This window comes from Montipora foliosa, chromosome 3 (assembly GCF_036669935.1).
Source record: "Montipora foliosa isolate CH-2021 chromosome 3, ASM3666993v2, whole genome shotgun sequence".
Lineage (NCBI taxonomy): Eukaryota > Metazoa > Cnidaria > Anthozoa > Scleractinia > Acroporidae > Montipora > Montipora foliosa.
The window spans coordinates 69,111,787-69,123,490 of NC_090871.1; the positions used below are offsets into that span (position 1 = coordinate 69,111,787).

At 40.0% G+C, this 11,704-nt stretch overlaps 2 protein-coding genes across 2 annotated transcripts in view; both read right to left on the reverse strand.

Annotated features, from left to right (window-relative positions):
- Positions 1-2,724: 2,724 nt before the first annotated feature.
- Positions 2,725-8,009, reverse strand: LOC137996319 (DDB1- and CUL4-associated factor 10-like). The gene is made up of 2 exons (XM_068841721.1): positions 6,922-8,009; positions 2,725-4,676 (listed from the first exon to the last, which is right to left on the reverse strand). The coding sequence occupies exons 1-2, from the start codon at positions 7,895-7,897 to the stop codon at positions 4,348-4,350; spliced, it is 1,305 nt and encodes a 434-aa protein (XP_068697822.1). The 5' UTR covers positions 7,898-8,009; the 3' UTR covers positions 2,725-4,347.
- Positions 8,010-10,642: 2,633 nt separating this feature from the next.
- LOC137996321 (transcription initiation factor TFIID subunit 10-like) overlaps positions 10,643-11,704 on the reverse strand; it is a 3,722-nt gene continuing 2,660 nt past the window's right edge. Inside the window, exon 4 of the mRNA XM_068841722.1 lies at positions 10,643-10,841. Coding sequence (XP_068697823.1) covers positions 10,752-10,841 — 90 coding nt within the window. The 3' untranslated portion in view covers positions 10,643-10,751. The remainder of the gene's footprint in view (positions 10,842-11,704) is intronic.

The following is an 11,704-nucleotide window of genomic DNA, read 5'->3' on the forward strand; positions in this document are numbered from 1 at the left end:
AAGCCGCGGCTTACTCTGGCCGTGGCGTACATAATACGTGAAAGGAACTATTTATACGAGTATAAACTCCCAGCTCAGGATAAGCCGCGGCTTGAGAAAGCCGTGAACGTAGATTTTGTACCATTTATACGGAGTGTTCGTGTCTTATGCATGTTTCTCTCGTATAAACGACCCTAAGGCGGTGCAATTATTACCGCACTAAACGCCTCAACAGTCTAGTTTCGCCATTAATAATACACATGAGAAAATTACTCGATTCTGATTGGCTGAGAGCAGTGCAGTTCAAGTGTAACACCAGTGCAAAAAGTGTAACACCGGTGCAAAAAGTGTAACACCAGTGCAAATTACACATCGTAATTCTGGATTTTGATTTGCAGAAAGACATTGGGAAAGTTGTAGGCCAATGATCTCATGTAAACGGCAATGACCAAAATTTTGTACAGAAACTCTGAAAAAAGTTTTCTCGAATGCGAAAAAAAGGGCTTCAAGAAACATCTTCCGGCACTTTTTCCACGCAAATTTTTTCATGTTTGTATTATTAATAAGTAATCATACGGTTTTTCTCGTTCAATTTGGAATTAATTTGCACTTGTGAGTTTTTGAAAAAGCTGAAATTGCACTCGCCGAAGCGGCTCGTGCAATTTCAGCTTTTTCAAAAACTCACTCGTGCAAATTAATTCCAAATTGAACTCGAAACCGTATGATTACCTATACTAATTGAAAAGATGGCCTCGCATGAGCTTTCCGGCACTCAATACCTCAATTTTGAAACGGGAAATAATCAATGCCGCCACGCGGATGTTGCATTTAAAACTGAAGAAAAGCTCCATTGAAGACGAAATGCGATATTCAATTTAACGCTATTATGAACATTGAATTGTTTAAGCGATTAATCAGTAAGTTAACGAGACTACGATGTCGACGAAAGCTTTGAGTTTGGTCAACATCTAATCCAACGCCTTTGTTTAAACTAGAGCACGCTGATTTGTCTAAACATTTAACAGTAAAGTTAAGCAAGCGAACACAAAGATAACGTAAGTCGAATCCGCCCGAATCAAGCCGTGGAATTCGACTAATTTTTCAAGACTGATATGCTATACGATACAAGTTATTCACCTATGCACGAGACTAGCCAAACAGTTTTATATAATAATTAGGATAGTACGCGCACTGTCATTTGGTCAATAGCTGTGTCTAGGTGAGAGTATGGAAACATGGCTGTGACATCACACGAATTTTGATTGGTTATATGCTGTCAGATGCGCATTTTAATTGGCTGGTAGGAAATATGAGCGTGTATCAAGAAAATCTGTTTCAATGAAGAATTTTCCTTCATTTGTTTCCTTCATTGTTGAATTATCATTGAGAAATATTTTATAAAAGCAATACATGCCTTTTTTTCCGTGTTCCCATAACCTCATCTTAACACTCGGGGAAGTTGGGAGAGCGTCTCGGGTTTGCATAACTGTCTCGATTTCTCTCAACTCCCCCTCGTGTTTAGATGAAAACGGAAAACGTCCTTTATTGCTTAAGTGGTGCATGGCAGATTGCCAGACTTTGAAAAAAGCGCAATAACACGTTCACTTTCCTGCTACATCATTTAGTTATTAGTCTGTTAGGGCTTCCTCAGTAATGCTCAAGCCGTCCACTGCTCTACAGAAACCATTCAATCATACGTTTAGCAAGATTAGGGCTTTTCAGCCTGAACCGAGGCGTTCAGTTTAAGAGTGAAAACACTCTAATTATGGAAAACAATTTCTACGGTGTTTAATAACCTTTCCTCGATCCGGATTGGTAATACTGATGGCTCTTTTTTTGGAGCGGTTTTTCGACTGAATGTCGTTGAATCAAGTTAAAATAATTTTAGCCAACCACAAACATATCCAGACAATCAAATGGGCCAATCATGGTGCAAACAGAATACTTGCTGGCGCTGGCCATGAGCACGGGAAAAAAAGGAGGAAAAAAAGGAGGTCAGGGAGCTTAAGCAACAACGACGGCGATGGCAAAGAGAACGTCGCAAATTTGCATATTTAGTGGGAAAAAACAATAGCTTTGCGCGTGCGTTTTTCACTTTTGTCCATTTTTTTGCCGTCGCCAGCAAAACAACAACGTGGAAAAGCACTTAAGGATAAATTTTCATTTTCTAAATTAACCGCCTTTCCCGGCGACCAGTGTCAGTTTTGACGAAGTACCACACCCTTGTCATACAGTGGAACTGTCTTAACGGGGATTCAACTGTTTGGGATTTAAAACTGTGGCCGTTGGCCGTATTAACGGGTGACCGCATTAACGAGGGTTGTAGGGCCGTTTTGCCGGGCCAAAAAAAGTGGCCGCAATAATGAGGTGACCGTAGGACTGGGTTCTACTGTATCAAAAAGGTTGAAAAAGTTACGAAGTTGTCACAATAACGTGAATTTATATTTTGAGATGACGTTCTCGTTGCCGCCGTTGCTTAAGAGTTCCCTTTTAAGAAAGGACGAGGACTGCGACGACAACTATAACGCCACAAAACAATATTATTACCAATATACGCGGCCAAATAGAAAATCGGCCTCTTCAAAACACACGCTCAGCGGGCCGCAAAAGACTGACAGCGGGCTGCTAATGCATATCAGCCCTACAGCTGATTGGTTCTTGCTTCAACTTTGTGATATGCCTATTATTTATGGATGATTTTACGCATTTTTTCGGTAATTTTAAATAAGTTCACTGGACTGACTTAATTCTTTAATAGCTTGTTCAATCAAAACTTACATGATGATTTGAAGTGACTTTGAATTCGTTAATCACTTAGCTTGTATTATTAAAACTCGCATTCTTGATATCATTTGGCCTTGTTTATTGATAATGACATGACTTTTTGAGGGAATATTGTTTATTTGCGCCCTTGTAGTGTCATTTGCGGCCCTCGCGCTCCGCGCAAATGACACTACGCTGGCGCAAATAAACAATATTCCCTCAAAAAGTCATGTTATTCCCTTATTATCATTGGTTAAAAGAAGAAACATACTCGTGCTGCACGTTCGTCACGCGTTTTGGCTCATACTTTGGCGGTACTCTGCATAACAGCGACATAACGCGGAATCGCCAAACTTGAGGTTTTAACGACAAAGTGAGCGAGCAACAGAGAATATTTCAATCTCTATTTTTACTCAGAAACCGCTCGCACCCGATTTGTTCTTAGGACACTTTGCTAACATTGTGCGACGTGAACGATTGGTTAAAAGTGGAAAAAAATCGTGCTGCACGTGCAGCACACATTTTAGCTCATATTTTTGCGGTACTCTGCATACGTGAAATCACCAAATTTGAGATTTTAAGGGCAACGCGTGCATTCAAATGCGAATCGTTTATTAGTTATCGTTATCGTTACGGTTATATCGTTACCGTTAGTTATCGTTTATCGTTTATCTATTCTTACTTTGAAACCGCTAGTACACATGATTGATTTACTTTGAGGAAGTTCGTCGACATTGTACGCCGTGAGCGAGATGAAATAATCGCTAAAGACTTAAGATATTGTTAAGTTATATTTTGAGGTCACGTTTTCGTCGACGTCACCGTCGTAGATCTTAAAGGGGCACTGTCATGCTAAATTTACTGTTGGGTAAAAATCCATTCTCGTCACCAGAGTCTCGGGTCGACCCAAGGCTATGGGAAACTCTGTGTAGGAGAACATGCGCCGTAAGGTTCTTACAGCTAAAAATTGTCTATTTGAGCCTTACGGCGCCTGCTCACTCCTCGTGCTAACATGAATGCACCAATTAGAGACGCTTTTGATTGTTCTTCACGAAAACCAATGAGAAGACACTTTGTTTCAGGGTTCCCCAGAGCTCTTCTCTCCCTCGGTCAAGAGAAGAGCTCTGGGGTCGACATTGGTAAAAATCTAAAATTAGTATTCTAGCTCACACGTATATCATTCCTGACAAGTCACTGAGATGATACGAAATATAATATGGTACAAAGAGCTATTCGTATTTAACTTTTGGCGACTTTCAGAGGACAACGACTCAAAACTTGAAAAAAATGGCCAATTTTTTTAAACTTTCAATCCATTTCCATCCTCTCCATTCCTGGCTGCAAACAACAAAGAAAAGCTTCAGTGCACTTCAACGGCCATTGGCAACAAAACTACAGCTTTTTTTGGTCCACATTGATGCAAAGACGTCTTTTTGATCAAATACGTAGCGTGACAATGTACGTAGCGTGACAATGCCCCTTCAAGGTCCCTAGTCTCTAACGCTGAGAAGAGGGCGTGATACTTTAAATCAATCACTCAGCGTTATTTGACAGTCAATTGAAAACCGCCCAAACTGAACCAGAAGTGAATCCGCACTTTCCTGTTCACAATTTCGGCTGAAAAAAGCTGACCCTCCCACCCAAACAACCCAACGACAGAAGCAAATGTTTCGGCGAGAATCTGCACGTAACAACAGCGTGCTTATGAGTGATAAGTGTTTTCAAATCGTAAAGTTCTGAGGGAACGCCATGAATACAAGAAGACAATTCATCGCATTGTGAATTAAAACTGAGAATTCTGGCCGAATTGCCAAATGGAGAGCAAATGATTCTTCCATCCATGCTAAAGCAGTGTTCCTTGATGTAGCCCTTTGCAACATTTGGCTCTTGTATGCTGTGTGTGAGGCGTCGTGGAAAGCAGCTGGGCGCTTCACCTGAGAACAAATCAAAGACAAATGACAGCATCGATTTTAACACTGAGAGTTTGACATAATAATTATAATTATAATTATAATTATAATTATAGTTATAATTTATAATAATTATGTATATTTTAGCTTTCTATGTTCTATGACTATCTGTCATTCAGTATATACAGCCATGATAAACATTCATACATCATAATATTAATAATAACAATAATAACAATAATAATAATAATCCTAAGAAAGGTGCTTAGTGTCTGAACAGAACGATTGACTTGAGTGACTGATGCCTCAGCTGCATGGTTTGCACCCGGCTGATGCACAAAAGAACACCAGCAAAGACTGTGATAGAAGAAATAATAATAATAATAATAACAACAACAATAACAATAATAATAATAATAAGTAATAGGTATAGTTGGAGGTAGAGGTTGTTATTCTGTATTTGGCATCCTTTAGTAAGGTATGTAGTCGTTTGTTGTTTACTTTAGCTTCACAATGATGGCCAGGGTCACACAACATTAACCAAGAATTAATTAATTATTATTTTTTGGTGTGCCCTTCCTTAATACTGCGATCTCTTTGATCTCTCTGCCTTTCCATACATTGTGGGTTCTTAAGCACCCCAAAATTAACCAACACTTATCGTGAAACTGCATTCTAATGCAAGAAAACTTAAGTCTGACAGTTTATGGATGTCACTACAAATGTCACACTTCCTCCTTAACTGTTTACAGATCTTAACCTTTGGCTTGAATCATCGGACTTGAACCTACAACCTTCCTTTCCTGCAGTTGTCCTACTACAAAAACCACTGATCTCACATGGAAGGGACACAAATTATTGACTGCCCGGCACCCACTTAAGTTGAACATTTTGATGAAATTCCTTTCCCACGGTGTGAGTCGTAACCAGCTTTTGCCATCAAGGTTTAATGGAACGACCACAACAATGTAAAGATATGTTTTGAAAATCATGAGTCCCAGGGGGAAATTGTTCTTGTCCAGCGAAGAGGTTGCAAGCACAACCATGGACTCGCTATTACTTTGAGAGCAAGAAAAGTTTCATGGTTGACAAGTAGCATCGAACACAACACCTCTCAAGAATTGAACTATTTACAAGCGAAAGTGGGCAGGACAGTGACTCAGTAATTCGGGCCCATTCCACAGCTCTCAGCCAGCGTATATTTTAAGTTACACTGAAGACTGAATGCAACCTTCAGGACAATCACACATGGAACCTGAGAGTTGCCGTGAACAATTCTTAGGAGATCCATCTTCTGAAAAAGCAAGGACTTGAGACATTATAAGTACAGATTGATCAAGTTTGACAATTTTTTTTTTTTTTAGTGTCTCTCTTCAAGACAATATCACAATCATGATGAATTCCACAGTACCTGAATTCACATGGTGTAAAACAAAAAGTTTCCTTTTGCTATTGTAGCTTCTTTATTGTCATAAAAAATCTCCAACTTCTTGCACCCACCACCCTTATTTAATGATGGCAGGAGATTGAGAGGTAAAAGACCAGCTTATCAGTTTTATAAATTGCTCTTCAGGCCTGGGGCCCATTTCTCGAAAGTTCCAAACCTTTTTGGGCATCATAATGCCCTCTGTATCTTATGAATAGAGAGATTTTAAGTCAACAAACTTCAATATCATTTTGCTTTTTGTATCTTGAAAACATGCCAAAAGACCAGCTTATGAAAACAAGCAGAAGGCAGTTTCATAAATGGCCTTTTGGGCCCGAGAAGTTATTGGGATGTTCGAGAAACAGGCCCCAGCTTTGCATGCTCAATGTTCTCATCAAGTTAAGTCAACTGCCTTCACAGGGGCACTTTTAAACAACCCACTGACTCCTAGACCATAGCCTGCGTAGCTGGGGGGATATTTTAATGCAGAATTATTTAAACACTCGTGAATATTGAGTGAGTACGATGGTTGCTTCGTTTGTTTTGGCTGTGAGTGGCATGGGGACTAGTCGCCGCTTCGAAGGCAGTCGCTCTCATGCGATGCGATAAAACATCTCGCCAGCTACGCAGGCTACCTGAACCACGCCCCATTGACAAGTACGATCATCTGGCGTTAAATAAATCTATTAACTTTCACTAATAGGGATCAGTGGGTTAAAATGACTCCTGAAGTGCCCACCATTGACGAGCAAGATTGTCTAATATTGGACAGAGTAAAACCTATCAAATCTCACTCCCAGGGTCAATGGGTTCAAATAATAATTGCTATTCCTCTCCACTTACCAGGTGTTATTTCAGAAATGTCTTGAATATCATGGAGCACAGTCCATTCATTCCTTGAATTCCTGCAAGTGTATCTTGCAACAGTGCACCAGCCATGTGGGTGGACTTCTATAGACGAAATGCACCATGGGCAGCACTCGTCTGGAAAATCTTGAATAATTTCCAAGGCATTCCTTGCCTTACTTGGCCAGCGATGACTGGCAAAGCTAACAAGGGAGGAATCCATTGCACCAAAAAAGGGATATTCATCACCTTCTATGTCATACTGCAAGTAGTCAAGATTTAGATTATGGATCACAAGAAGGTGACCAGGAACGGCTGAAATGATCATTTTTTGACCATCAGGACATATTTTCATACGGATTAAGTTTGAGAATTGCAGAACAACCCTACCATGAGCTGTACCATCATTGGCGTATCTGTTGATGTCCCATGTTCGAACCGTATCGTCAAAAGCTGACGTCACAATTAACCCAGAGGGTCTGTGGTATTCTATACTTTTAACCCAGTTTGTGTGACCTTCCAAACTAAGAACTTTACTTTTAAGGTTCCTGCAATCCCAGAGAGCTACAGTAGTATCATCAGAACAAGTGACAAAGCTTCGGCTGTCCAAGAATCGAACACAGTTGACACAATCTTGATGTGCCCTTCGCACACATGTGACCTGTTTTTGACAAAGAGGATCAAACACAAGTAAACTGTGTCTTTCACAGGCAGCCACAAGGAAATCGCCTGTCGGTGAAAACTCCACGTTAAAAATAGCTCCATGATCGTAACTGTCTGTTTTGTCGTCGGGGCCCCATATTTTTCGCAACGATAAATGTTTATAATATTTTGATATCACAGAGTCGTTTCTCGTAACACCGACCATTCCTTGGATCTCTCGGTGTCGAAGATACGAAAGAGAAGTCCAGGGTTTAGCACGAGCCAAACTGACTTTGTCCCCAGAAGATGTTTCAGGTTTTGACTCTCCCATGCATCAATACAATTTGTAGAATCTCTCTTCAAACAGGCCTCTACAATAAACTGCAACTTAAACACAAAGTTCTCTCTCGAAACGGCAAACTGGGACGACTCAAGCCAATGCTTACCAGTCCTTCGCCAACCAGAAATCGATCGTAAATCGGCGTTACTTCCGATCGCTACGAAGAAATATTGGGTTGCACGTCACGCAAGTGAAAACATAAATCGCTCACCGTATAATAAGTTGGGTCAAGAAATGGAAATGTTATAGAAGAGGAATAAATAAACAACGGGTCCAAGTCTCAGGGCTGTGCGATATTCCGTACTTGAGTTATTGGGCAAAATATACCACTGAAATTTGCATAATACGGAGACACCGGAAACATTCAGAAATATCTGGAATTTAGTTTGGCTGTCTTTAACACTTTCTGCTGTATGATGAACTAGCAAACATTCGTATAACACTTCTCCTAGTATATTGGCTGTTTATACCACAAAAACACGAGGGGAATCGATGCGTTTTTCGAAAGCCATCAAAATGTCACGCACTGTGAAAAACTCTGAAATTCAAACTGCTCTATTTTCGAAACGAAGCTCGGTACCGAGCTGAAAACAGGCAAACAGATATATTTTTAAAACCTCTCGTAGCTGATCAAGGTTAAAACTCAAAAGGCTCTTTAGTTTTGCGTTTTGTTTTGTATGACGTCACGTGCAGCCCAAGAGTTGTTTTTGGCCAGCATGGAACGTTTATAGCCCGGAAGTAATGCTGTTTTGCTTTTTTAGGCCCTCCCCTTGGAGGGCCCTTGTTTCCGCTTCCGTTGTTCCCGAAATTACTTGCAACCTTGTTCTCAGCTTTATTATCTCTGAAATGATTTATGTTCCTTCATTCCTTAGGATATTTTCTCTTTGTCCCCCTACAATGTCTCCAGTTTAAAATTAGCCACGTTCCCTTGTTCCCCAAAACCCGTGGGAGGGCCTCCTTTTTAAGTTGTCTTTTGACAAAACCACTTTTACATTGTCAGTTATCTTTTAGTATTCTAGCCAATTAATTTTAAAATCTGGAGATACCACTGTCCTGGCAAATGTTCACATCAAGTTTCAGCCAGTGGCTCAAAACATTATCGGTACATGCTTAGCTCTGAACGTTTTGCAAACTATTATAAGCAGCTGATTGGGTTCAAGTGAGTCCGCCATTATAATCAATCGACTGATTAACATCAGGCCCTTGGGGGGGGGGGGGGGGGGAGGGGTGAGAGGGAAAGAAGGGGTCCCTTCTTCTCCCATTCCTTGAAATCCTGATGCTCGGCTAGTTCAAGTTTTTGTTTATGCCACATAATTATCACTCAATTGTTCAACTAGCATTTGCATTTACAATTATTTAAGTTCCATTTTACTAAAAAATCAGAGCAACCAACACAGTGGAAGGTGTAAACTGCAGGTTGCAAGTTAGGGTTGCAGGTCATTGTTTCACCATGAAAGCTGAAACAACCCAAACCTTTACTAATGCTACCATTAGGCCTAAAAAGCATGCTTTAGATAATGTTTAAGCTGAAGGTTAGCATTTTTGCAAAGGTTTGGGTTGTTTCAGTTATGGTAAAACAATGACATGCAACCCTATTAAACCTGCACTTTACACACTCCACCAACACAGTCTAACTTGAAGAGATTCTGTTGCCGTCAGGTTGGATAGGAAAGCTAAACTTGCCAAGAAAAGGAGCGAGGTATTTTCCCGTGATTCCCAGCAAAGGCAGTAAAAATATCAGACTGAATATGAATACAAGACAGTCAAAAGAAGAGAAAGGTTTCTTTTCATGTACTTGCTCAGGGGCGGATCCAGGATTTTTCTAAGGAGGGGGTGCGCCACTAAGGGATGGCGTAGCTGACTGGTGAAGTGTATTAGAAAGCCTCAGGTCATCTCAGTGAGTGGCTTCATAAACAGAGCTCAGTTGGTAGAGCATTTAACACCACATTGCAAAAGTTATGGGTATGAATCCTGTAGAAGCTACAATAAGCGACAAAAGTAGTTGAGACACTGAAGTGGGAAAAACACATTTAGAAAAAAATCACGTTAACATTACATTCTCCAATTGCACTCCCTCCTCTCCACCCACCTCCCCTCCTTCAATGTTGTAGCTGAGGTTTTCAGGTGTCTTAAATAAGAGACCATAAAAATTACTGCTTCAACTGCTCAGATAACTGTGCAAAGATCACCTCCCCCTTTCATGAAACACTGCTTATTGGCCAGAAATTACCTGTCGTTGTGATAATGCAAAAAAATCTATGCAAAGATCAGTAAAGATATTTAGAGGATTGATGAGTCAGATGGGGCTGGCACTTTTTAGCAAACAACAAAATATCTGAACTGAATAGAGAAATGATACTCGCATCTTACCCATATTTGGACAATTTAAGCATTGCACAAATAATGCAAGGATCATTTCTGTGTCTGCAGCGGCAATAGGCAACTTTCACGATGGCATCATTTATTTTGACTACAACTACCAGAAATCAGTTTGTTTTATTTTCTTAAATTTTGTATTCCCAATGGCGTAAAAATGACAACAGCTCTAATTAGCATAAGAGAAGCAAAACCTGTAGGGTTCTGGTACTCGTAGTCAAATAGTGTCATTATGCAACTGAGCTATTGTGAGGATAGTTTCTCTATTTTGTCTATAGCCCCACTTCAAATATCTACATTTCTTTCAACAAACTATCTAAAAACATTGTAAAAATGCTAACAATAATTATTATTACACAGTGAAATTAATAATATTGCTTTATTTCATTATCAAGTCTTATTGATGTCTGTTTACAAAGCTAGATATTACATTTTATAAAGAATTATTATTTACATTTCTTGCAAGTTCTCATACAAAATAAGGTGGCTTTCTGACAGTTATACCATATTCACTAAGTGCTGGTGTCAGGTCTTCCATTGTCAAAGTGTACCGCTTATCCTGGAAACAAAAATAATAGCAGCAAAACTTTACAGATCCAAAACCTCTTTCTCGACAATCAAAGCCTCTATTAGGCAAAAAAATTAAATAATATCAGAAACCCATAAGGGTTGAAATGTGTAACGGCCCCTTGTGTGCTGGGAAACAAGCTTCTGAATATTCAATTTGCAAAGTACCATATTTGGAACAACAAGAGCGAGGGGTTTCCAAATATGGTACTTAGCACTGAAACATTCAACCAATCAGTTCGCACTGAATATTCGGAAGCTGTGAACGCACGTTACACGTTTCAACCCTTATGGGTTTCTGATAATATACATAACATGAAATGGCAGGGAAAAAATTAGAGAAAACTTTGAAATGTGAGTCTTCTTTCCAGTTAATACATGTAGACTGGAGAAGCGCTCCTAGTTTGAAACAAAATAATGGATGCAAAAACATGGAATAAGAAACATGCTGATTTTTGGTTCAGGAGAATCAGAGAAAACCAGAACAGTTTTTCCAGTTCAAGACATCTCCTGAGTGCCCCTAACGCAGGCTACAAGAGGGCTGGAAAAGTCAAGTAGCGCTAACTTCTGTAAGTTAAGGCTTGTATGGGTAGTATAGTTGGTAAAATATTTTATTATGCATTATCTTTAGATCTTTGAATAAAGCCACAAGAAAAACTACTGAATTAATGGCCCACTAAAGGGGAACAGGGATGGCGCAGTGGAGACAGCACTTGCCTCCCACCAACGTAACCTGGGTTCGCCCGCTGACTCGAGGCTTACATTGAGTTTGTTCAATTTTGGTTCTTTTCTCTGCTCTGAGAGGCTTTCCTCCAAGTTCGCTCGTTTTCCCCTCTCCACACAGACCAACATCTC